General features: G+C 43.7%; 4 protein-coding genes and 2 non-coding genes across 9 annotated transcripts in view; 5 read left to right on the top strand and 1 right to left on the bottom strand.

Moving 5' to 3' along the window:
* The window catches only part of cep170aa (centrosomal protein 170Aa), a 39,383-nt gene extending 23,548 nt beyond the window's left edge, over positions 1 to 15,835 (top strand). The window contains exons 9-23 of one of the 2 annotated variants that reach the window (XM_086181449.1): positions 479 to 616; positions 1,394 to 1,699; positions 5,966 to 6,319; positions 6,543 to 6,832; positions 7,799 to 7,891; positions 8,492 to 8,609; positions 8,717 to 10,258; positions 10,470 to 10,520; positions 11,583 to 11,856; positions 11,969 to 12,200; positions 12,571 to 12,738; positions 12,832 to 12,920; positions 13,013 to 13,106; positions 13,195 to 13,246; positions 13,344 to 15,835. In XM_086181449.1, coding sequence (XP_086037575.1) covers positions 479 to 616; positions 1,394 to 1,699; positions 5,966 to 6,319; positions 6,543 to 6,832; positions 7,799 to 7,891; positions 8,492 to 8,609; positions 8,717 to 10,258; positions 10,470 to 10,520; positions 11,583 to 11,856; positions 11,969 to 12,200; positions 12,571 to 12,738; positions 12,832 to 12,920; positions 13,013 to 13,106; positions 13,195 to 13,246; positions 13,344 to 13,672 — 4,130 coding nt within the window. In that variant the 3' untranslated portion in view covers positions 13,673 to 15,835. The remainder of the gene's footprint in view (positions 1 to 478; positions 617 to 1,393; positions 1,700 to 5,965; positions 6,320 to 6,542; positions 6,833 to 7,798; positions 7,892 to 8,491; positions 8,610 to 8,716; positions 10,259 to 10,469; positions 10,521 to 11,582; positions 11,857 to 11,968; positions 12,201 to 12,570; positions 12,739 to 12,831; positions 12,921 to 13,012; positions 13,107 to 13,194; positions 13,247 to 13,343) is intronic. The other variant, XM_086181450.1, reaches the window with a different exon arrangement.
* A 454-nt stretch (positions 15,836 to 16,289) lies between these two features.
* On the bottom strand, positions 16,290 to 17,562 carry hint1 (histidine triad nucleotide binding protein 1). Of its 2 annotated transcripts, none has more exons than XM_086181453.1 (3): positions 17,389 to 17,562; positions 16,756 to 16,830; positions 16,290 to 16,637 (listed from the first exon to the last, which is right to left on the bottom strand). In XM_086181453.1, exons 1-3 carry the CDS (start codon positions 17,497 to 17,499, stop codon positions 16,473 to 16,475), a joined length of 351 nt encoding a protein of 116 aa, XP_086037579.1. In that variant the 5' UTR covers positions 17,500 to 17,562; the 3' UTR covers positions 16,290 to 16,472. The 2 variants fall into 2 exon arrangements, with proteins under 2 accessions (XP_086037579.1, XP_086037578.1); XM_086181452.1 differs by having other exon boundaries at positions 16,756 to 16,860; positions 17,389 to 17,552.
* A 43-nt stretch (positions 17,563 to 17,605) lies between these two features.
* On the top strand, positions 17,606 to 19,062 carry lyrm7 (LYR motif containing 7). Of its 2 annotated transcripts, XM_086181456.1 has the most exons (5): positions 17,606 to 17,670; positions 17,865 to 17,937; positions 18,065 to 18,135; positions 18,448 to 18,529; positions 18,671 to 19,062. In XM_086181456.1, exons 1-5 carry the CDS (start codon positions 17,653 to 17,655, stop codon positions 18,739 to 18,741), a joined length of 315 nt encoding a protein of 104 aa, XP_086037582.1. In that variant the 5' UTR covers positions 17,606 to 17,652; the 3' UTR covers positions 18,742 to 19,062. The 2 variants fall into 2 exon arrangements, with proteins under 2 accessions (XP_086037582.1, XP_086037581.1); XM_086181455.1 differs by lacking the exon at positions 17,606 to 17,670 and having other exon boundaries at positions 17,683 to 17,937.
* A 307-nt stretch (positions 19,063 to 19,369) lies between these two features.
* On the top strand, positions 19,370 to 19,443 carry trnai-aau (transfer RNA isoleucine (anticodon AAU)). Its single transcript has one exon. It is a non-coding gene; the product is annotated as a tRNA-Ile (tRNA).
* Positions 19,444 to 19,842: 399 nt separating this feature from the next.
* On the top strand, positions 19,843 to 19,916 carry trnai-aau (transfer RNA isoleucine (anticodon AAU)). Its single transcript has one exon. It is a non-coding gene; the product is annotated as a tRNA-Ile (tRNA).
* Positions 19,917 to 20,062: 146 nt separating this feature from the next.
* dync2li1 (dynein, cytoplasmic 2, light intermediate chain 1) lies at positions 20,063 to 25,384 on the top strand. The gene is made up of 13 exons (XM_086181451.1): positions 20,063 to 20,410; positions 20,507 to 20,639; positions 20,753 to 20,787; positions 20,877 to 20,946; positions 21,365 to 21,453; positions 21,669 to 21,858; positions 21,999 to 22,067; positions 22,406 to 22,483; positions 22,618 to 22,697; positions 22,814 to 22,884; positions 23,796 to 23,893; positions 23,969 to 24,061; positions 25,143 to 25,384. Exons 1-13 carry the CDS (start codon positions 20,397 to 20,399, stop codon positions 25,203 to 25,205), a joined length of 1,083 nt encoding a protein of 360 aa, XP_086037577.1. The 5' UTR covers positions 20,063 to 20,396; the 3' UTR covers positions 25,206 to 25,384.
* Positions 25,385 to 25,444: the final 60 nt, after the last annotated feature.

Below are 25,444 nucleotides of genomic sequence, written 5' to 3'. Positions count from 1 at the left end.
TCCAAATTGTGAAGCAGCTTTTTAAGATCTTCTTGTACTATCTTTATATTATTTGCAGATTTCTGTATCTATATGAGAGTCAGAAGGAAACATTGTCACACAACATATAATATAGTGTTTCTAGTTTATAGGATCCATCCTTCCCCTGGAGACAGTAATTATGATAAATGGCGAGACAAAGACGAGCAGACCAGAATTGAACCATATGGGGTCTCTCTTGACCTTTGACCTTTATTAACAAATTATTCTCTATGACATTATTGGGGTTTTATATTATTAAAATAATACATTTAGTTTAGAGGCACATTAGACAATGTCTGTATTTATTACTGTACTCTATCACTGCTGAAAAATAAAAAATTATTTAAAAAAATACTCTTAGGAAACAATTAAACCAGTTATAGTTCACCTGCACCTTTTTTTCTCTTAAAAGTAGCACTCAAAAACTTGAAAATCTTTCTTATTTTTTCAACCTCAGACGGCAAAGAGGCTCGTCGAGGAGAGAAAGCTAAAGAGGACGGCCAAAATTCCAGCTACCTGGAGATACCTACCAAGGAAAATCATGTGGCCAATAATGGCATCCATGAGATTCCCACCAAGGATACTGCCACCGCAGGTGACCGTCACATTTTATTCTGTTTTCTTGTAGATAAGATCATCACAGTCACTATGCACTTGATATTAATCAAGACCTTGATACGTGTGTGTGTGTGCGCGTGCGTGTATTGAACCCCTTAATTAAAGTGATTTATTTTCTGTTCCGTTGCATCAATTTAATAGCAGAGCTGTAAAACTTCAGAAAATCATTACTTATGTAATGTCACGGTAGCATAATTGTATATTCACAGTAAAAATATTGTTTTTCATTTTGTTTGAATCGTTTTGCTCCAAAGGGAAATCAGTTTACAACACAAAACAGGAAGATGCCACTTTTCTGGCCACTACTGTTTTAAAGAAGTCGTCAGTCCATCATCAGCTGATTTGATTGCATTTGAACAGATATGAACTGAATATTTATTTATTTATCCAACCCAAGATATCCTGTTTCCTGTTTCAACTCGGCATTAACATGTGTCTTGGGTGATTTGCTCACAAGTGGACAGCTTTAAGTACGAGAATCATTGTGATCCGATTGCTGGCAAGCAGAGAACTTTTTAAGTTTCTTCTCCTTTTAGATTTCATGCAGACAGTGCAAGAATGTTTTTTTTTTTGTGCAACCTGAAAAAAAAATTATCATTTATTTGCATATGTGCAAGTGAGATACACACTTGTGATCCGATGTGCTTGGTCTGAACAGAGCCGTGAGTCGTGCCTACAGATTTTAAAAGTGATTCAGTAAGCATCTCTAGATTCAGTTGTTCAGTGTGACAAAACTGCAATTTCTACTCCACAGCTCAAGGTCATGCGTCCTTCACCATAGAATTTGACAACACTTCTCCAGGGAAAGTCACCATTAAGGACCATGTGTCAAAATTCACACCCGACCATCACAGATCTCGCTCCAAGAAGAGTGGAGCAGGAAGTGGAGGGGCAGGGGGGAGAGATCTGAGCATGCTACAAGCTGCTATGATGGCATCTGAGAGTAAGGTGGCTGATTGGCTGGCACAGAACGACCCCACTCTAGTTCGCAGCGAGTCAACAGAGGAGGACAGTAAAAGCATCAAGAGCGACGTGCCGGTCCATCTCAAAAGGCTGAAAGGTAGAGGATGTTTTCTACTGACATTTTTCTCCATGTAGTTTTGTAAATTAATGTACGAACAATATATCTTCGATATGTCGTGATTTTTTTTTTTCTTCTCTGTATCCCTCTAATGGCAAGGCTTAGCATGAGCACCACAGTGCAGTTCACCCTGCAGAGACATACGGTGTTTCCAGTAAGCAGTACTGTAGTCAACTCACACTTGTGAATTACGGACAGTTAAGAGCTTGATGCAGCCTGTTTTTTTCTCTCTCTCTTTTTTCCTTTATTGTCAGATTGTTGCCATGTGTTCTCGGAGTGAGGTTTGACATTGCCACCACTGTAAATTTCATGCTTCTCTGCTTGTCTTTGTTCCCTGTACCTGCAAGCTGCTAACTGCTGAGTTGGCTCCTGCTGCCGCTGGGTTTTAGAGAGAGCCGGGGTTTGATGGGAGCTAAGACAATTATCTGTGTGCTAAGCTAAGCTACAAATGACCATGGCATGGCTGGTCATGGGTTAATTAAATTGAAGGTAATTTATGATGTTGTTGACATGTGAAAGGGGGAGGGTCTCGCAAACAGGAGCTGATGAAAATGGAAATCTCTCTGGCAGCAGTGAAAAGCAGGCAAGCTAATTTATTTGTTGGGTCGTACTACATGCTTGTCAACTGGGTGACGGAGTGGCTCACATAATGGGTGATTAGGTCTGACTGACTGCTGCCTGCTACATACCGCAGTCTTTGATGGTGAATTGTGCTGAATGGTTTCCAATTGTTTGTTATGAGCTGTTTGAGCATGAGGGTGGCATGGCTCAGGGGTAGAGTGGCTATCTAGCAACCAAAGGGTCGCTGGTTCGATCCCGTACCCTTGTGACCGTGTCAAAGTGTCCTTGAGCTAGATACTGGACCCATAATTGCTCCTGATGAGTAGGTTGGTGTCTTGCATGGCAGCCTTCACCATCAGTGTGTGTGTGAATGGGTGAATGAGATGACACTGTAAAGCGCCTTGAGTGCTACTAAGGTAGAAAAGCGCTATTTAAATTGAGTCCATTTACCATTTTTTTGTGCTCTGTTGAAAAAAGTAAAAAATAGTTGGACTGAAGCAGGCAGAGAGAATCTAAAGGAAAAAGGAAGGGTGGGAAGAGGACAAAGAGAGGTGGATAGAGGGCAAGTTGACATCTGGATGGAAAGCCTCTTTTGGTGCCAGCTGTGGACATGAGGTACAGAGGGGAGGAGGAATGTGAGGGTGAGGAGGTTGAGGATGCTGATAGCAGCACTGAGAGCATTAACAGCTGATTGGACAAAGAAAAGCAGGAAGCAGAGAGAGTGAGAGAGGCTTGTTGCCTGGACTGCGTCGATAGCGGGGAGGGAGGCGGCGAAGGAGGCGGCAGCGGTGGCAGTAGTTTTCTGTGAATAGTTGTTATAGTAACAGTGATACAGATGATGGGAGGAAAAGACAGCATTCAGATATAAAGCTATGGCGGTGAATGTGTGTTTTTTGGAGAATGCAGGGGTGTGTGTGTGTGTGTGTGTGTGTGTGTGTGTAAATGTGAGCGTGTGTGTGAAGCATGTACTGCTTTGTGTGGCTGAAATTTGTCCTGTGTGTGTGTATGCTGCGTGTGTGTGCTTGAAACGTGTGCGAGGAGGCATGTGAGATGTGCTCTGGGTGTGTCGTAGAGTTACTAGGCAGAGAAAGAAGAAGAGGGTTAGCAAGGAAACAGAGAAGAGGCAACTGAGACAAAGCTTTTGATTTAGAAGCGTAGAGGTGAGTCTTTGTCTTCTTGTCCTAAAAAATAACTCGGATGGCTTGTTAAGATAGCTGTCCTTTGACTGGGACATCTTAAGATCCACATCTCTCACCCTTGCAGGATTCACAGTTACTGAAATGGCGAGATGACTCATTATCAGTACCACATGTACAGTTGTAGCACTGAAATCAAAAGGTTAAGAGACACACAGAGGTTAGACTTCACTTGTCTTGTGTTTGCACTGTATTGTATGTTCATAGAAAGTACAATTTTAATCCGTGCATGTCTGTGAGGCTGAACATGCATGTAAAGCAAGAGCATCCCTGTGGCGAGTGCTCAAGTGTGTATATATGGGCGGGCAGCCAGCAGCGGAGGCAGAGGCCAGCTCCACTCTGAGTCATGGCGGGGCAAGTGGAGCAGAGTACTGGGCTCTCACAGACACCTCTGTTCTCCTCCGGCCACGCCAATGGTTCCTTTGTCTGGGAGACAGAACATGAAAGACCTGTCTCTCTCCATCTGCTTATCAAGCTACTGTAACGCACGGCTGCGTTCCTCTCTCGCTCCCCTTATGCTGTCTTTTTCTCTTTTTAATGAAATGTATGCGTTGTTAAATTCCAAACACTGACAAAAGACTGTAATGATAGAGGAGGTAGTTGGTGGAATGTGACAAATGAGCGGCAAACTCAGAAATATGCCTCAGGCTGCAGTTGTTATATCTTAGCGTAGCAACTATAATTGAAGGGGCTCTAGAGGGATTTCAGATTGTACTTCATTGAAGTTAAGGAACTTGTGAGGGACAGATTTAGAAAAGTAAAATCACTTCAGCATTTCAAAATTCACACCCCTGCATGCATTTTGTTTCAAGCTCAAACTGAAATCCCCAGTGGCATTGTCACCATGACCAGCTCAACTCGCGCTGTCATAGCACTGGAATTAATTATAAAACCAGTTTTTCAGGCTTACTTTTTCTGACTACAGTTGTACAATATGAATACTCTGCAACAGTAGAATGGGTCCAACAGCCAGACTCTGGTAATACCATTTCTACCACAGGGGTCACGCGACGTGGCCATTCAGGGCTGTCCTCTCACATGTTTGAAACTTTCCACCATGATCTTGTGACGAGCAACCCAATATGAGGTAGGGTTGCTTGTAGCTCTGCAGGTGTTTTCGTTAAATTAAATGACGGGATTGATAACACCTCCTTGTTGTTCAGCGCATGTCCAATTATATCCAAGCCGGTTGTTGCTGTCATTATACAACACACAATCATTCATTTTAAAGCAAAGACTCAACCGAAACAGGAGTCAAGTGACAGCAAGCATCAAACACTTCTGAGGATGAACTACTCAGCCATGGAAGTAAATCTAGTAATTCATGTATCTCTTGCACTCACTTCTTTTTTATAGATTACAATTACAATGATCAAGATTGCTCTCCAGTTTTTAAAAGTGTTTGCTGACACATGGGAGAATAGTGTTTTTTTTTAGAATGTATCCCTTCCCAATGAGTGTGATGGACGGTGTACATTTCACTCTGAATCTGTGTAGGGTTTTCATGTCAGTGAGTGATGGTGAATGTTTTCAGATGATCATCCACTACATCAGTCGCTCTGTGTGTCTCAGTGATAGCGAGCTGGTAGCTCCTCAACTGGCTGTGAGTGGCTGTTAACTCTAGTGGCAACTGGCAATCGTCGATCCTGAGCCTCCCTCAGTAAAGAATTCCCACTCTCCCAGTTTGCCATTTTCTTTTCTCCCACTTAATCCTTTCCCATTCACCCCCCCATCCCCGAACCTTCCCTTTTCTTTGAGTCTCATTTCACCTCCCTTCCTCCTCCTCCTCCTCCTCCTCCTCCATCCCCTAGCCCTTTCTCCCTCCCCCCTCCATGCACCCATCCAGACTCCCCTCCATGCCCCCCTCCATCTCAGTAGGCAGGGCCAGTAGAGTGGGCGGTTGGATTAGCGTGACACACTGTCTGCCTTCGCACAACATTGAGAGGACATGCTGAGTCGACCTAGACTGATAACAATGTAAAACTAGCAGTAAGGTGGTAGGTAATCCAGCTGTTTGATGCTTTAACAACTAGGTTCAGGCCACAGTGGAAAGGTTGTTGTTCATTGTAGCTGTAATGGTTAACTGTCAACGTTTACCAGTCGCAGTTTCCTCGGTACATGTGCTTTCAGGGAGATGGAGTTCTGTGCTGTGGTCGCATCATTCCATTAGACTTCTGAACAGTTCATACAATGTTGTTCTGAACAAAACTGCTTCATTGTATCTTTATGGAAGAACCGTAGCTGTTGTTTTGCTTTGTCAACCATCTATTGCTGAAAAATACAACTGATAGTCAGTAACGTTGCAGTAAAACAACTTCAGCCAGTGTATAATCTGTTTAATAATCTGTTTGAATGTAAATTGTCAGTATGTGTACCAGAGTGTGAAATACTAATATGAAGAAGGTATGCCTCTTTCCCTCTTGCCATTTGGGCTTTTTCAAAAAACTGTGGCATCAGCTCAGCTCAATGTAATTTTGTGTCTTGTCAGGCAGCAAACATGAAGATGGTACCCAGAGTGACTCTGAGAATGGTCTGGGCCTTCGTTTTGCCAACCGGCGCCATGCCCTCGAGGAACGTCTAAAAGCAGCTCACAGTCGCGCTGGAGAAGGAACAGGAGGGGTGAACACATCAGTGAGTGGGTCCAGAACAACTGGCACCCGCGCTGCCTTCATGATCGAGTTCTACGACGAGGAAAACCCTCGCAAGCGTCGATCATATTCATTTTCCCAGACTGCACCACTGCTGGGGGGAGGAGCTGGTGGGGAGGGCCTGTGTCCCCAACCGCCCTCTCACCCCAAGGTCTTTAGCATTTCCACCTCTGCTACCCTGGCCTCAGACTCAGGTAAAGGCGACTTATTATCTATTCTAATATCTCAAAGTAAAGTTAAAAAAACACTAATCCGCAGAAATTTTCGTAAATGCTGAAATACTTTCAAATCTTTTGATCCATGTAATAAAAGAAAATACCTTGAATATTCAGTACACAAAAGTTAGTCGTTGCTGCTCCTCTGTGTATTACAATCCTCAATTCTTTTCTAATAGTTGTATTTCTGCGTTGCATTCAGGTAAAGCTCCAGCTCCAATACCCGCCACAGTGACTGCAGGCGCCCCAACAGCTGCCCGCGTGCTTCTCAAGCAGAGGTCTGAAGATCCCAGTATCAGCCGGAGCTCAGCCAGCACTGGGCTGGCAACGGGTAGCCCCACCAGCCCCAGTGAGGACACCTCAATCGTGGGACGAGGAGCAGGGACGGCCGGAGGGGAGGCAGAGGATGACCATAGTGATAAGGGGACCTACACTATCGAATTGGAGAACCGGAACCCAGAGGAAGAGGAGGCCAGGCGCATGATAGACACGGTAGGATCATGTTAGCAAAAATGTAACTCTGCGATAACTCAAATTTAAGAACCGATGAAGCACAATCAGGCTTTTTATTACTTGTTTAGTTTGCACTTTTAGATTTAGTCGTCCTTTGTGGTAGGTTTTTGTCGTGGCCACTAAAAGAAAGTCAGAATGTCTTGGTTGACTTGAGTGACCACCACTCACTTCCTCCCTCCTGCCATATTGGTCAACCTAATGCTTCTGTAACAGCCTGAGGAGACTTGCTCCATCAAGCGTTGGGCTCTTTTACTGAAAGATGCTCCAGGGTCCACTGAAAAACATTTTGAGTTTCACACTGCTGCATCTGTTCTGTAGCACAACCCTCCTCCATGCGCTGGTATAAACCGGAAACAGTAGAATAAGCTAAAATAATTCTGAAATGGGAAATCACATGAATTGCACCGTACTTGAGCACAGGAAGTATATCCACTTATTTCCTGGAAGCAAAGTTGTTGCCCATAAAGGCTATTACACAGGCTTACTTCATCCCTCAGTACTTACAGCAGCACATGACCCTTTAAATGTTGTGTATAGGTGTTATTTCTGAGAGAGTAGTGATATAATTAGTGGGGTGTGTTTCTAGTCAGCGTTTGTCTGAATGTATCACAGTCAAAACTGGAAGTGTAGTTATGCTAATTCCTGTAATTAGCTGACACACTAATTGGCACACAGCTCACACACTGCTGTCTTTCGCTCTCTCTTTCTCTCTTTTCTACACAGTGTGTGTGTGTGTGTGTGTGTGTGTGTGTGTGTGTGTGTATGTGTGTGTGAGGGAGAGAGTGTATTTTCTCTGTGTTGCCATGGTACTCAACTATCAAGTGCAAATCGCTGCTTTAATTCAGCAGCATCTTCTTCAGCTCACTTTTATTCATCAGGAGGATTGTAGAACATTGTTACTGTTTTCATCATGTTTGCTCGGTTCTTTATTTCTTGTGTTTGTAGGTGTTTGGTGTGCAGCAGAACCAGGACTCCTCGACTCGATCAGACCTCCAGGGACAGGGAGGGGGAAAGGAAACTGGAGAGAAAGGGAAAGAGGTGAAAACCGTGATTAAACAGCCTTTAAGGGATCTCCTGGTGAGGCAGAAATGTTAATGGTGATAGGATTAGGAAAACCCCACAACTTGAAACAGTACTGGGACCCTATTTGTTTTATTGTATGTCTCAGTCTAGTGTAATACAATGGTGTGTAAGAGGTGGATCCAGAGTCGTGGTTCAGTGTAGTAATGTGAGTCACAGTCTCTCCCTTGACTTGACAGCTCGACTCCCCTCGCCTTTTCATGGGTGTAGTCCTCCCAGAGATTGACCTAGATCATGTGAAGATGAGGAGAGACATTCTGCCCTCAGGCTGTCACATAGGAGGAAGGGGGGCAGTGTGTATGAGCATTACCAGCCTTTCTACCAAGTCTTTTACGCCATATAGATGGGTGTCTTTCATCAAGTATTATGAGGGGAGACTGTTCAGTTTTTCTCTAAAAACTGACAATTGAAATAAAAGGATTTCCTTAAGACTAAATAATGTCCATTACTGTATATGACATTCTAAATGAATCTCAGTCTCACTCACATATTATTTGTCTTTATTCTGGCTTCTCATTCATGTTTCCCTCTTGGTTGTTGCTCTTGTGTCCCCCTCAGGGTCTTCCCGGTGACTCGAGCTGGGTCTCTCAGTGGGCAAGTCTAGCTGCCAATCATACCAGAACAGATCCAGAAGGTTCGGGGGCAGAGACAGCTGCCTTCCTGCACAAAGAGAGAGGTACATAGTCACTGCATTTGACCTGTAAAGTTCCGGAACACGCAGTTCAGTGTTTCACTTCACCCATCAACTTCAACTTTCAAAGGGTTTTTTTCTTTGTTCTTTAGGAGCTGACACGTCTGAGTCCTCCAGTCTGTCTGATCGCAAGCGGAGGACCCTCCCCCAGCTCCCGGTGGATGACTCCAGGAGTAAATCTAGTGCCAAACCTCTAGGACTGAGGTCTGAGATCGGGGAGAAACAGGACACTGAGCCCCAGGAGAAAGAGAACAAGGGAGACGGCGAGTCCCCAACTCCCATTGAAGACGGCGAGATGACCAGTAAACGGAAACAAACCTCCACCTCCTCTCCATCCAAGAGTCTTCTACGGACCTCTGGCAGTGCTGAGCGGAGGAAGAGGTCAGAGGAGAGGAAAGGAGGAGGAGCAGGAGAAGGAGGACAGAAGTCTGGGAAGCCTCTTGTGCGACAGGGCAGCTTCACTATAGAGAAACCCAGCGCCAGTGTACCCTCAGAACTCATCCCACGCATCAACAGAGGCAACAACGGGCGCGAACGCAGCGACTCAGTGGGGAGCATGGACACGGCAACACTCCTGAAGGACACGGAAGCTGTCATGGCGTTCTTGGAGGCCAAACTAAGAGATGAAAACAAACTAGACCAGAGCAGTAGTAAAACTGGGATCACCAATCAGGGTGCGGGGTACGGATTCCCCTCTCGGACTGACTCCATCTCTCCTGAGTCTGACGTGGACACAGCCAGCACAGCAAGTCATGTGGCTGGAGAGGCAGAGGGGAAGTCATCAGCTGGTGTACAGAAACGACGTTCCCTCAGCAGCATGCACCGGGAGAAGAGCAACATGAGCACGACTTCCAAAACCAGCACCACTAACACCAGTGCACGTGAACGCTTGGAGAGGAAAACTAAAACCAGAACTGGGGAAGCCACAAGCAGAGCTGATGCACGCCGCTCAGTTCAGCCATCTTCTTACAGAGCACGCCAGCCTTCCCTGGATCTCACTGATGATGACCAGACTTCTTCCTTTCCCATTTCTGACATCCTCTCATCAGACCAAGAGACCTACTCTGGACCAGGTTTTGGGAGCTCCGCACATGGCCGTGGCTCAGACGATGTCCTCAATGCCAAACATGATAGCAGGTCCACTAAGACGTCTGCCAGTTCCAAAACCAGCCGTAACCTCCAGGCAGCCACAACCTCGTCACTGAACAAGCAGGCCTCGCTGCCTCAGCCACGGCCCACCAGAGCCTCCCTTCTCCGCCGTGCCCGGTTGGGAGATACATCTGACACAGATTTGGCTGATGCAGACAGAGTGTCTGTAGCATCTGAGGTGTCCACCACCAGCTCCACCTCTAAACCCCCATCTGGTCGGAAGGGATTGTCGCGACTGGACATGCTGGCTCAGCCGCGTAGGAACCGTCTGGGCTCCATATCAGCCCGCAGTGACTCTGAGTGTACAATGACCCGCAGCTCCACCTCCTCACCCCGCCTTTCAGCTGAGACTGCTCTGCGTCTTGGCTTACGCTCTTCAACACCCACAGAAAACAGGCTAACTCCCAGAATGAGAGCCAACAGCGTGTCCAAACTGAACGAGACCAAGTCTAAGACCACTACATCTGGATACTGTTCACCCACAGGTCAGCACGCCAAATGAATCCCTGATCATTTCTGTGTCCTCTTGTGTTGCTAGAGCAAGGGGAAGTAAATTCTACACCAGGCTGTCTTATTTTACCAGTGGTGTCGGGATCGAGTCAAGCCTACCTCATGATGTTTCAGTGTGTCATCATCATTGTCTGATATAATTCTCACTGTGTTTTGATAAACTTTGCACTGGCTTTCATTGTCCAGAGGGTTCTCAGCCTGAACCTGAGGGCGCTGATGCAGAGGAAGAGCAGTTGGGTACTGTACCAGAACTGTAGAACCTTCTTAGGACTGTGTGTGTTTGTGTGTCAGACCTGGGTCACTCACAACTGCTACCAAACTAGCTTTGGAAGAGTTTTCATGTCAAAATGAGATATTCACCACTTGTAAAGGTAATGCATATTGAAAAGGATCAGTTTAAAACAAGCATTCCTGGAAGCTGTCTGCTAGTTGTTAAGAAATGCAAGGACTATACCAGATTTAAAAGCATGCCTACGCACTGTTAGCACATCACTTAGGGACATTTCAGTCATCAGTGTATGTTGACCCAGGTCTGGTTATGTTGCAGTGATAACCCTGGCTTCTCCCTTACATCCATAATGCTGTGATGAAGCCCCAAATGCTCTACTCACACTCTTACTTCTGTTAAATATTTTGGAAATTGGAGCTCAAACTGCCAAACCCATCAGCAGATGTAGTTGGAACAGTGCGCCGCCCTGTGGTGGTTTGTGGTCAAGACACCTACTCGGTCCCAGAGACCAGAGGGGCTGGTAGAGCGTTGCCTCATCATGGTGCAGCTGGTGTGCGAAGCAGTTTAACATATCCTGGCTCTATATTGGTTGTACATTTCTGCTGCAGCTTGATGTTTTGTTTTCAGGCAGGGTGCTTTTAGATAAATCCAGGTTTGTGTTCATAGCTGTTTGTTTTATTTTCAGTGTGTTTTTCTAACAATTCTCCTTACAACTTGTCTCGTCCATGACCTTCGGAATGCGGAATGTTATTAAGTGTGTTGCAGAGCATAACAGTTACCAGAACATTAAGTTAAACACCATGGTGTCTTTAACAATGTATGAACCTTTGTGTTCGTTTCCAAAACACCCTTCTCCATGATCTGTTGCCCTGATATTCAGAACTACTAATTCAGTTTGTGCAGCGTTATAACTTTCTCAGACTAAAGCAAGATCATCTTGGATCTACCGCAGCAACAAAGCCTCTCATATTCACAAGCTTGTTTATTAACTTCATGAATAACAAATGTGATGGAATAAAGTTCTGCTATAATGACTAAACTAAGCTATCGTGTATTCGTCACCATCACAGTGTCCAGTAGCAGCAGGTGGAGACGTCTGCCGCCAGAATACGGTTCCACCTCAGAAGAAGAGTTTGGCTCCAACCGGAATTCTCCAAAGCACGGAGGGCGATCCCACGTGCGACCTCATCATCTCGTCCCACACCGTGGTTCAAGACTTGGAAGTACGCCAAGCGCAGGCTCTGGTATGATGACGGGTCCAGGCGGAGTGGGGATTAAACACCGCATGAAGGAGCAGGAGGAGTACATCAGAGACTGGACAGCTCACAGCGAGGAGATAGCCAGGTACTGATCTACAGTGACTGCAGTCGTCATGATGTCATGATCTGTGTTTGATGACAGGTTGCATGTGAATGTAGATGCTGCGTTCTAAAGAACCCTTTCTGATGGTTAACAGGTTATTCCCCTGTGTGCGCAGGATCAGCCAGGACTTGGCTAAGGACTTGGCCATCTTGGCCCGCGAGATCCACGATGTGGCTGGTGAGATTGACTCAGTCAGCTCATCTGGCACAGCACCCAGCACCACCGTCAGCACCGCTGCCACCACCCCGGGATCAGCCATCGACACCCGCGAAGAGGTAGGCCCTGCACGCCCCACGCAGCCGGAAATACAGGAGAGCATGAAAAAGGTTTGTTTGTTTCTGTTGCGCCTTTGACCCACTCCACCTTCCCACGCCTCAGCATTTCATCCATTATATTTGTACTTAACATTCCACTCTCCCCAAAAATATTCTCTACGTTAATACTGTTGGATTAAAATCATAGAGCTTGTCGACCTAATGTGACCGTCCAGACCTCCTTCCTTTCTCTCTAACCTTAACCTTAATCTGTCAAAAGAAAACAGAAAAAAAACCTGCACAGAAATGTAAAAAAAAAAAAAAATATATATATATATATATATATATATATATATATATATATATATATATATATATATAAAATCTTGAGTTAATTTCCCCTCCCCTTATGTCCTTCTACATCTATCCCTGTTTTGCCCAGTTGGTGGATCGGGTGTTTGACGAGAGCCTTAACTTCAGGAAGATCCCTCCGGTCATTTCAACCACTAAGGCTCCAGAGATCAACGGGAAGCCTGTGGAGCACCGCCCCCGCGCCCCTGACAGTCTGGAACCCAGAGCTCTGAGGAGACGCACCTGGAACCGAGAGGAGGTGAGAGTTCATGTCACATGACACAAATATACAAACACGGAGACTCCCACAGAAACCCCTTTGTGTTATGACACGTGTCCTCTCTCTATTCAGGCGGTGTTGGACAGCCTCCTGCTCAATTCGGTTTCTCAACTGTCCACTAAGATCCGACACTCTGTTGACAAAACTGCAGGAAAAATCAGGTAATTAAACTTGCAACTGCAACTTACATTCTTTTTTTTTGTACAGCAAACTCCACCGTGAATGTACATGTGTCTGTGTTATTCTTCTCCAGGATATTGTTTAAGGACAAAGATAGAAACTGGGATGAAATTGAGAACAAACTGAGAGCAGAAAGCGACATACCGCTGCTGAAAACCTCTAACAAGGTACAGAAAAATCTCCCTCTGAGCGGAATTCATGAGGCAAAATAATACGAAGAGCCAATAGCTGTATTTTTATCTGTCTTTGCTGCAGGAGATTTCCTCAATACTGCTGGAACTGAAGAGAGTTGAGAAGCAGCTTCAAGGTAAAGAAGACTCACGTTCATTTTCATTAGTTGATAGCAAACATAAAGGAGGGGAGTGTCCACCAACTCACTTACAATCTTTTTCTGACTCTGTCAGTGATCAACGTGATGGTCGACCCAGACGGGACTCTGGATGCCTTGGCCAGCCTCGGCCTGACCAGCCCCACCACCCCCACCAAGCCTCAAACCAAAACAGTGTCCCCCTCCGCCACCAGCCCCGGGTCCCAGCAACCAGCCAAAGACTTGCTGCCAGAGATTCTTCCTGGGCCCGGAGGACCAACAGCTCCCACCAAGGTCCAGTCCTCCTCTGCCACCACAGAGGACCCCGCACGAGACGTCTCTGTAGGTCTCGGCTTGGCGGGTGTCGGAGGACTACCTTTCAGTCGCATGCGGCCCAGTGGCGAGGAAGCTATTGCACAGAAGTGAGCAGAGAGTTATCTGGAAATCAAGGTTATGTGAATAAAGTCTGGATTTGAGTGCAGGTGGCTGGTGATGAGGCAGGTGTAGAAACATGTTTTTTTGCCAACAGAACATTCTGCTGACTTTACCAGTCTAGGATCACGGTTATGATATAAACATATTTTAGCAACATGGCAGAAATGAAGTGCTTCAACTGATGCATCATGGATATACTCTCAAAAGGAAGTCGACTCTTGAATGATTTAGATTTCTAATATTAGCATTTCAACTTTTAAACTGTTCATGCTTACTGGCCTCCCCGTTGGACTGAAGGCGACGCTGCTGCTCTCTCAGCGAACACACACATCTGTGGTTGTACAGTCTTCTCCGTGTGTCTGGACCCCTCCTACTCTAAGGACATGCCTTAAAAAATAAAACATCCTCCATAGTAGCAGCAGAACCCCCCCCGCCCCACACACACACACACCTTGTGCCCTGGAATAATAGAGAACTCATCCAGTACCCTCAGACAAACTGAACGCTTTGTAAAATACCATTCACAAATAACGACCTATTTACACTGCAATAATTTATTTGCACTTGTTCAGTACAGAGAATATTTCAGCAGCCTTAACTAAGCAACCACATATTCACAATATACCAGGAGCAGTTAGTTCACAAATCAAGCAGGCAGAATCGCAGTTTTCTATTATTCAGTAAGTGTCCGTCCACTGAACCGTCATTCGAACCGGATTCATAGTGCCTCCCCAGCTCTGTCCTTTCATCCACCCGTTCGTTTCCTTCCTGTCGCTCCAGTCGCCTGTACAGAACAGAGCTGAGCGCTGTCTTCCTGCTCGTTGGTATCTCTTTACTGAAGGGTATTTTTACAGTAACAACCGTGACCTACCAAAGGTAAGCGGTTCATTAACAGTAGAGCCATCTGCAGTTTGATGGAACTCACCTTTCCTCTACAGGCACCTATTTCTCTGAATGACTCCATCATATTTTATTGTAATCATCGCTGCCTTATCTTAATTTGGCCGCTGAGGATCAGTGCCCTTAGCTTCTTGCTATACTACATCCACTCAAGTGTCCTATGATTTATAATTGGATTTATTTTCTACTTTTACTCACACCGGAGCTTTTAACTTCTATTTTAACCTAAACAAAAATTTACAGAGAAAAAAACGAATTGTAAATATTTTATACTATTTGGATACCGGCAATGTAGTTAGAGATACTTTTTAATGTTTGACCCATCTCAAAATTTTTGTTTCATTTTCTTTCATTAAAATTTTGAACCCTGAGCATGAAGAAGCTGATGGAATTTGTGTTTCCGAACCGATCTGTGTAGAATATCACCTGCTCCGAGCTGTTTGACCAATCTAGCTTGTGACACAGTTTCATATCAGTGTATATAGGTGCATTGTTCCACCAAGGAGGGAAGTTCCAGCATACAGATACTGCAGAACTACAGACAGAACAGTACAGTTAAGCTTTTCCTCAGTGACATTGTTGCTCCTCTCACGATGGAGACTAACCACTTTCTGAATTTCTCTAAAGCTTATAGTCTGTGTTCTAGAGCAAGATTACTTAACGGCGATGTATTAGTACTTAGAGACTCTTGCAATAGTGAATTTAGGTGCCAGATGTTCATTTCCCACTCTCTAAACTGTACTGTAAAATGTTTTTGCGATGCCTGAAAGCGCCCGTTTGGACTACAGAAGGGCATTGATTAAAAGAAGTTGAAAAAAAAAAAAGATGTAGTTGTTCAAAAAAAAAAAAACTTCTTATTTTGCACATCAGATTGATTTTCCTTCATGCAGAAGTAGAGATGTAAGGCTGCGTCAGATGTCACAGTTTGACAGGAATGATATCTATCAAAAGTGAATGCCTTGCCTTCTGTCTGTACAGATAAAACCTCTAATTGTGTTACTTGTTTTATTTGTTTCCTCCCATTTAAAAGACAAAAAGTTAGGGGTCTGTGAATGCTAGGTACATGTTTATTTTTTAAATTCTACATGTCATCTGACCAGTGTTTTTTGTCTTTTTTTTTTTTTTGTAAAGAGAAAACACCATTTTATTTATTTTTATTTTTTTTCTGTTTAATAATTTGTGGATGTTTTATGTATTTTATATTTGTTCCACTGTCTGCATTGTTTCTTACTGGTAATAAATCAGAGCCATTCACTTGTTTCTCTGTTTCTTATTTTTGACCACCGCTGTTAATTTGAACTGTAGTTCTAAAAATCCAGATGTTGCTACTGATGCTGGGTTGTGGAACAGCTGGAGGAAGGGCAGTTTTAATCAGAGGAAAGGAAAAAATCTCTCTGGATAAAAGTAAAGCAGTCAAGTACACGTTAATTAAGACAGAACTACAGCACGTTTTCTAGTTCCAGTGCAAGATTTTAGGACACACCTGTTTTGTTTTTTTAATGAGGCCAGTACAGGAGCAGCACACCACCTCAGACTGTGCAGACGCAACGCTGGAGCCCAGTTATTACTGTGGTGTAATGTCATTGGCTCCCGTTAATTTTGCGGACTTAAGCTGTGTTGTAGGACAATTAGATGTTATTTACAAAAAGATAAAGAGAAAAAGTAGCGGTTGATTCCAAGAGGAGAAAAAAAAAAAGACAAAACTCTGTTCTTGTGAATTGAATTTTATTACCACTGATGAACATCCAGAATACGAGTGGCTCATTTACCCATGACTGCATACGCACTTGGACTAAATAACAGTATTATGTGTGTGGTTTTTTTGTTGTTGTTAAGACACCTGATATGACACACAGCTGATAGGATGGTCTGTACTGGAGAAACTCAGAGATTAGCCGGGGGGCCACTTCATGCCACGTCCACCCAGGACATGGATGTGGATGTGGTAGACCGACTGGCCTCCGTCAGGCCCATCATTGATGACAATCCTGTAGCCCTTGGTCAGGCCCGCATTCTTAGCACAGTTCTTTGCCACTATCAACAGGTGACCCAGCAGCTGGAAGACAAGACAGATGCGCATAAGACTCCATCCAGCGGCCACTGATAGAAAGTTATGTGTGTGTGTGTGTGTGTGTGTGTGTGTGTGTGTGTGTGTGTGCGCGCGCGCTACTTGCCCCAGCATCGCTGTCTTCTGCTTGGGACAGCTGAACAATTGGCTTTTTTGGCACGACAAGGATGTGAGTGGGAGCCTGAGGTGAAACATCATTGAAGGCTACACACTTGAAACACAAAAACAATGCTTTAGGATTATAACGCAATTTTGGAAAACTCCACTTCAGCTGAATGTGTTGATATGAAAAAACTCGACAGTCATTTCTGCTGCAGGCTTTTTCCTGTTCTGCAACATTTCTGCTGTTCCACGATATTGGAAACCAAAAAAAGGGAGGGTGTCCAATTACTTGTTATTAAACCCATTCAATATCAATTCTTTTATAGCTCTTTGTAATGTCTATTTTGTAATGGGTCTTAAATTCAACCGTGCAAGTTCCCACGAACGTTACCTCCGTCATGATTTATAACATACAGAATAAACTGCGGCTAGGAAGCTTCTTCGCCTTTGTTCTGTTCAAACATAACTCAGGTAGTTAATTTTAGTAACTTACTGACACATTCACTTTAGTATTCTCATGCATACAACATAGTAGGAGGCGTTCTGCATAGCTAGCGCGAAGCTAACATTAGCCAACCCCCCCTGAGTCACGCCGCTGTGGTGCAGTGTGGTCATACTGCGTATAAGCGATGGTTACCTTGTCATCTTCATGAAGCAAGTCCGCAGGAACCTCTTTGCGGACGATTTTCCCGAATATTGTATCTCCGCCCGGCTTGGCCACCTGCGCTTTCGCTGTTTCATCAGCCATGTTGACGCAGACGATGAACCGCCCGTCCGCGCTTCTACGGGACGAGATGCCAAACCCTACTAAAAGCTGATTGGCTAATAATATGCGTCATTTTTCGAGTCTTTACTGATTGGTTCTTGGGTTGTACAAACCGGAAGTGCTAAAGAAGACAAGATGGGAACACGTTTGAAGGTGAGGCACTCATATGGTCATGCATATCCAAATAACATCAGTCAAACAATACCTGCCAATGCTAGTTCATTCCATGAATTAATGTTGTGACGGAAATTAATTTAACGGCGTAGCCTGGTTGTAAAAAGCTAATAGACAGCGTACAGAACTCAGTGTTGATGTCGGTACAAGCTAACCGTCTTGTGTCGATGCAGGTGCTACGCGTGTTTAAAGCTCTGCACAGAACAAGAACAGCTGTATTCAAAGACGACGACAGAGCACTGACGGGTTAGTATCCTCGCTGGGTCGGTTGACTGATTATTAGGAGTAAACAAATGTTTGATCTCGGTTACCAACCAACCAAAGCTAACCAGTTCAAGAGTGTCAAATCCATGACTGTGTTTCTCCCATACAGCTGCAAGATTAAAGATCAACGAGGAGTTCCGTAAAAATAAAAATGAAACATCGGAAGAAAACATCGCGAAGGTACGTGCTGTTTTTAACACTTGTTAATGATGTAGGTTCCATGTTTTATTTGGCTGCGCAAAACGTCATCAGCTCTTATCTGTTGTTTTGACCTCATGGATGAATTACTAAAGTTACTGTTCTGACCCGGGAGACAGAGGGTTTGACTTGTTGTAATGTTTGTGTCAGTGCGGCTTTGCAGGCGGTTTAATATTCATCCCTGAAGATGCTGCTTCAGCAGGAAGACAACAGCTAGAATGCCGCAACATCTGAATGACCTTTGTGACCCTAAACTGTTTTAATTCTACAACTCTCCATTTTCTCTGGTTACAGATGATCCAAATGGGCTCCGATGTGGAAACAGTCCTACGACAGTCAGTGCTTCAAATGGAGCATGTCGACGAAAATAAGCTCTGTGAGTAGAGCTTGATCTTGTTTTGTGTTTTTTTTTTTATTTGTTTGTCGCTGTTCTAGATAGGAACATGAATGCATTTAATATGTACACCGGGAATCTTTTCGTCTTCTCTTCTGATATTTCATGTGTGAACTCCCACAGTGCTGCGACCCAGAGACAGTCTTCTTCTAGAAAATGTTCCATTTTGTGACCAGCCCAGGAAGAAGTCATGACTGATCACGTGACCACGCCCCCCCCCCCCCAAAAAAAGAGACTCACTTTCATTAATCACCTGCGATTCAGTCAAAAACATTTCAAGGTGATCGGGATGTCCTGATGTGGATCTGCTGAGGATCTCTGTCGTTCTAATGATGAAATCTTTACTGTGAGCTGGATGTCACAAGTTCCTGTACAGTGTTTTATCACCAGTGGTTTCAGATCTGTTGTAATAGCTTGAAAGTGTTTTCTTTCTTCTTTCCACTGGCAGAGGGAGATGTTACTTTGCTGCTCAAGGAAAAACGATCTTGTGTTGTAATTAAAGAATTCACTGAGGAGGTTTGGATTCAATTCCTTGTTCAAACCCTGGTAGATGACAAATGGATGTGATGATGATGATGATGATGATGATGATGATGATCAGGGTCTGTAAGTTAATACTAAGACTCTTCAAGTGGGACTTACCTGCTTTCATCTACATAACTGCAAATGTCTCTAGTTTTCAATGGCATTATTTTATGTCACCTCAGTATGGCGCTCTCGTGTGTCTGTAGCTTTTAAAATCTTTAATTCTTGAAAGTCAGTAAAACGTATGAAAGCGTGGTTCCCTGTTCTGTTGAGCTCGTCACCATCACACAAAAGCAGGGCCGGTTAGCTCAGTTGGTTAGAGCGTGGTGCTAATAACGCCAAGGTCGCGGGTTCGATCCCCGTACGGGCCAACTAGGTTATTTTGGGATTACCTTCACGACACTGTTGATTGAAAGAAGGTCTCAGGGATTATTACATATGAGTTATCAGTATGAGTTACACATGGACGTCGATCAAATAAATACTTGTGTCTGAACCAAGACACACAGGTCTGTCATATCATCATGTATATTACTGTGTCGCGTCTTCAAGTGCTGTTATATCATTAATTGCTTATTAATTAATTATTTTGATTCTTATTGACTCATTTAATTTCTTCTTTTCGTTTTCATGAATACTAACAACAATTTTTTTGCGCGGCTGTCTTGTCAAAATTAAAGATTACAAGGTTAACAAGGATTACAAGGGTGGACAGAAAACTAGCCGGCTTTGACAGTGATATGATGACGTCACAGTTCCCGGTGTGACAAGGCCGGTTAGCTCAGTTGGTTAGAGCGTGGTGCTAATAACGCCAAGGTCGCGGGTTCGATCCCCGTACGGGCCAGTCCCGTGTTTTGGGTCGTATGTATACATTTTCCTCAATATCTATTTTAATTACTGTTGGTGTAAAGAGTTAAAAGAAAAATATTCATTGAAAGTTTACATACACGACAGTCAAGAAAGGCCAGAGTTGACGTCTTCTGTTTGTATTGATAGTTCAACACCTCTTTTCATCATATTTTGTTTTATCTTCTCTATTGAATTTATATTTAATGAAGATCTTTTTGTCAAAAGCTTCTATGTCATCTGGACCAGTGATTCCAGGTGAAAACTCAGTATGATTGCATCACAACCCCATTTTGTACAATTTTATTGATATACACTGGCAATTTCACGCAACATTCAAATCAACTACCTTTCCCACAATGTCCAAAGAGGAAGAAACGTCATCAATATGCGCCGTTGCTCTGGCAACGCTTGTGCTGATTCTTTCGTATTTAGCATGTTAGCTCGTTAAGTGGTGGGGTTGGAATATCAGAAAATTATGCCAAAAACATGGTGATGAAACCTTTGCTTTTCAAACAGATTGTTCCCGAAGATGTCAGTAAACAATTACGTCACTTTCTAACGACGTATTTGCTTTTTGTTGATCAGCTCTGATAAGCTGTGGGAGTTAGCCGCAGCCGCAGCGGAGGTCCAGAGTCGGGACGCAGCCGGAGGTGGAGAGGAGGACGCGGGAGAGACGGTCAGCGAGAGGACCGTTGTTCTGATGGGGAGCAAGACCGGGGTGTGTTTGACACACATTCACTATCTTGTGACGTAATCACTCTTGTCTCGTCTTTGATATCGTCTCTGTCTTTACTCACTGGCCTGGTGATTGAAGCTCTTTGTTTTGTTCAGGGTAAAACTTCCATTCTCCTCAGATGCCTCGACAGGTGAGTTTTGGTAATGATAACAATAATAATAATTATTATTATTATCATTATATTAGTAATTCACACCCATGTTTAATTCGTCGCTCCAGGGATGAACCTCCTAAGCCGACTCTGGCTCTGGAGTACACTTTCGGCAGACGAGCCAAAGGCCACAACACAGTAAGGAGTTTCGTGAGTTTATTTACTGGTTAGTTCTGATGAGTTCAAATCACTGATGTGTTTCATCGAACTTTCAGAGACGGGAACAGTTAATCTGAAACGTGCAGATCCTCTAAAGTGAACATTAAGCAGAATTCAGTTGAAACTCACAAAGTCCTACGTCTCACCTTCGGTTAAGAATAAAAAAGAACGATTTGCCTGTAACTGCACACTAATATTTAAATGTAAAAATGGAGCAAAAGTAAAAGTTACATCAAATGCCTCGCAATCAATGACAGAACAAATACCCTAAAAATACATCTTGAAGTATTTATACTCCAAAACGAGCTGCATAGCTTGTTTTATTACAATAAATATCTGGAAATGATTGCGCATAACCTGTAATAGGTGTGATAAAAGTAACTGTTGGTTTCATCAGCCCAAAGACATAGCGCACCTGTGGGAGCTGGGAGGAGGGACGTCTTTGTCAGACTTGGTCCAGATCCCCATCACGCCTGTCAGTATCAGGTAGTTCACACATTCACGCTTCCTAAATCTAACGGTCTCTGTTTTTTGTTTGTTTGTGGTGTTTAATACAGGAATATTCATGTTTTTGTATCTTCAAGTCAGACGGTAAGATCCAAACGAGATGTTTCATTGGTCTGAGCCTCAGTGGTGCAGCAGCGGCTTCCTCTGTACATTCACTCAGCACAGCGGCACAAAATCCTTCCCATCTGTTCCAGGTCTCTCTCCATCATCCTGGTCCTGGATCTGTCTAAACCAGAATTTCTGTGGGGAACCATGGAAAAACTCCTGCAGGCAGCACGAGTTCAGGTGGAGATAGTTTCCTCTCAGGCACAAAAGGCCCAAAGTGGATCCAAACCCCAGGCAACGGCACTCTTGCCAACACGCGCTCTACCTAAAGACTATCCAGTAGGATACACGCACACACACACACACACACACACACACATCCTGCTATACTGCATATATGAAAATTAGCCTTTTCTTCAGTCAGGTGAGGTAAACGAGTTGCATGTTGTATCCTGAGTTAACGGAGATTCTCTCAACAGGACAGAGAGCTAATCAGTCCCTTTCCTCTGCCTCTGCTCATCATTGGCAGCAAGTACGACATCTTTCAGGTAAAATACAACTTATTTTATTTTAATTAACCTTTATTATTACCCACTGACATGCCAAAGGAATGAAATATATCGTGTTTGTTCAATAACTGCTCAGAAAACCATGTCTTTTTTGTTTGTCTCGTTCTTTTTTTTTTCTTTGCCCCTTTGTGCCATGGAAACAAATAAATCACAAGAAACTTTAAGCCTCACACAAATCTATAACTTAACGTCTTGATTTAACCTTTTACTTCAACACGTTAAATCAGACACAGCCATGGCATTTAATTACTGATAAATAAGTGCACAAGCAGTCGCGATAGATGTTTAAAAGGAGAGTTTTTCTGTCTTTTTTGCAGGAATTTGACTCTGACAAGAGGAAAGTGGTTTGTAAAACACTTCGTTTTATTGCCCACTACTACGCCGCCTCTCTCACCGTAAGTCTGCTGACACCGAACACTTCAGTTATCGCTTTTCGGAAATCCTTTATTATGTTTGTACTTTTTCTCACCCTTAAAAAAAAAAAAAGCTTCCTCCATGTTGTCCGTGTTCTCATCCACCTTTCCTCCAGTTCACCAGCATCAAGTCCGAGGCCCTGATGTCAAAAACTAAGAGCTTCTTTTCCCACCTGGCTTTTGATCTCAACAAAGGGTGAGGAGGGTAACCCGGCGTCACAGCACCCACTGACTTTCTCAGTCGTAAATTAACGACTAATTTAGACTGTAGATAAGAAAGTGCAGCTGATTGTTTTTGGCGTTTTGTATCAGGAAAACTGTTTCTCTGGACCCCACCAAGCCTCTCCTCATTCCGGCAGGGTCTGACTCCTTCAGCCAAATTGGTAAGAACAGCACCGCCGTGTGGTCAAAAGCAGTAAAACATCAAATCAGAATTAGCATGCTAAGCAAGACTCAAGAGTTTTTAATTGTCATGTTTAGAACATAACAAAATTTTGCAGAGTCTCCCAGCTTAAAAGGCATACATATGAATAACACAGACATTTAATTAAAGCACTTGTGAAACGTAGTGTCTTATGTGTTCAAAAATATGTATAGATAATGTAAGAAAATGTAACATAAAGTGCAGCTTAGTGCAAGTCTCAGTCCATGAGATGTTGTGAGTGTGTGATTGTCTTACTGCAGAGGGCTGATGGTCTGTTTAATTGTTAGCAGCAGTGTGCGTGTGTGGGGGGGTGTCTGAGGAGGTGTGTGTGTATGTTTTTATATATATATATATATATATATATATATATATATATGTGTGTGTGTGTGTGTGTGTGTGTGTGTGTGTGTGTATACAATTTTATAGGTGAGAGAAAAAATATTCACTCTGTTTAGAAGAGGTGTTTTTTTTTTTCTTGACACTCTCAGGCACTAGTTTGATGATCAGTGCTAGCAAAAACTTCCATTCAATTCCAAAACTTCTTTTCTTCCTGTTGTACTTGTACTAGCTTGTACTATTTTAATATGATTACTGCAAAGAACATTTACAAGCTGAAGTTGGAGGACGATCATGTAAAGAAGGCCTTTTTTCTGTGCAGTTCTGTTCATTTTGGCTCTTATGTACTTTTATTGTTCAACTTTTTCCAGTGATCGAGTATTTTAAAAAGCATAAACTGATCGTAATAAATCATAATATTAAGTTGCTGTAGTTATATAATCAAGATGGGAGATGAAATGTATTGTGCCTTGTTGGACATGCGTGTGTGATATCATGCGTGTGTGATATCATGCTTGAATGACGTTACCTCAGGCTCTCCTCCTACTACTGATGTGGACATCACTTCTCTGCACGCCAAGAACCCCGTGGACCTGTGGAAGAAAGTCTACGAGCGCGTCTTCCCCTCACAGGTAAGTTACAGCTTCCCCCTGATGTCAGTCATAGGCGGCTCACATTTCGGAATATTTCTGTGAATGTGTTTGCAGAGGACGGGCGAGCAGAAGGAAGTGAAAGATCCAGCCAAGGACCCTCAATACAGCGAGCCTCAGATTGACGCCATGAGAGCACAGAAAGACCAGGTAACGCCTCCTGAACACTCCCATCATCCTCACATTCCCCCAAGGTTCTGGACAAACGGCAATCAGGGTTTTTGGACTTTTGACTTGCTGGGAGGAGAGGCAAGTTTTATGGAAGATAACGGATGATGAAAACAGACCAGAAAACCTTAATTAAATAAAGAAACTATTGCGATGACACAGTGTCGCCACTGAAGGAGCTTTTCCTCTGGGTTAATACGTTTCCAGCAATTTTGCTCTTTTCTCTTTCGTTCTAGCCATAAACGCCAGTCTACACCGATTTTTTTTTTTATAGACTTTAGAGTGTCTTTAGTGTATTCTAGGAAACAAAGCTAATTTCCAGAATTCCCACCTGAGAGAGACGAAGAGATTGTTCTGGGACATCTTAAATGTTCCTCAGTTTCCATGTAGTTGTATTGGTGTCAGGGTCTCATTTAAGGGTTATAATCTAGCCAGATTATTAACTGAGAGATTAGAAGTCGTTCTGGTGGCCTACCCGCCACGTGCCACTCAGGCACCTGAACTATAGTCACCTGTCTGTCACAAACACAAACCGCGCGCTGCTATCTCCGACTGACTCACCTGATGTCGGCCATGTCCCTCTGCCATTGGATGACACATAATGCGATTGGTGCGGGGAACCAATAGGAGAGGTGGTTAAAGGTTTGTTCCAACCGAGTACATGCAGTCCAGTCCGTGTGGTTTCCTACATCCTGTGTCTGTAATGATAAGAGACAATATCCGCCTGACCTCATGTACCATCAGCCTGGGTTGGTGCCCATCATCAGGTAATATTAATTCATTTTGTATCTCGCCGTGTTATAGTATGACCTCAGCATCCAATCACATTTGAGGGTTACGCCTCGTTTAATAGATATGCCAGTTCCATAATAACACAACATCAGTTTGATTTAGTGTTTGTTGTTTTGCCCTCTTATCAGGCGCAGGTGACGTTGGCCGTGACAGAATCTGTGTTTCAGTGGCTTCACGTCTCTGTGCGACTGCCTGCTCTGATTCACTTCACTCCGTTCGATGACTGATGAAAACGCGATGCCTCTCTGTGTCCGTCTCTCTTGTCGTGCAGGAGTTGGAGCAATACAAGAAGAACGCATCGAGGTCGTGGAGAGGACTAGAGCTGGACTCGTGATGATTCATCTTTATGATCGCACATATCAACACACATCCATTTGAGATTATTTAGCATGTTATTATGTGTCTATTTTTTTCGACTTGTTTGGGACTTTTCAACAACGTGCAAAACTCAAAAGATTTGTTTGAGGCAACACAAAACTACTTGTATAGTAATTATGAACATGTACATGTAAAATAAACAGTTCTAATATTATTACAAGTGGAGTCCCTTCGCTTTTATGATGGATTACATTA

This window comes from Aulostomus chinensis, chromosome 16, assembly GCF_037954235.1.
Source record: "Aulostomus chinensis isolate RoL2024-O1b breed Wild chromosome 16, RoL_Achi_v1.0, whole genome shotgun sequence".
Classification (NCBI taxonomy): domain Eukaryota; kingdom Metazoa; phylum Chordata; class Actinopteri; order Syngnathiformes; family Aulostomidae; genus Aulostomus; species Aulostomus chinensis.
Note: the sequence above shows the minus strand (reverse complement) of the source record. Positions and strands in the feature narration are given on the sequence as shown.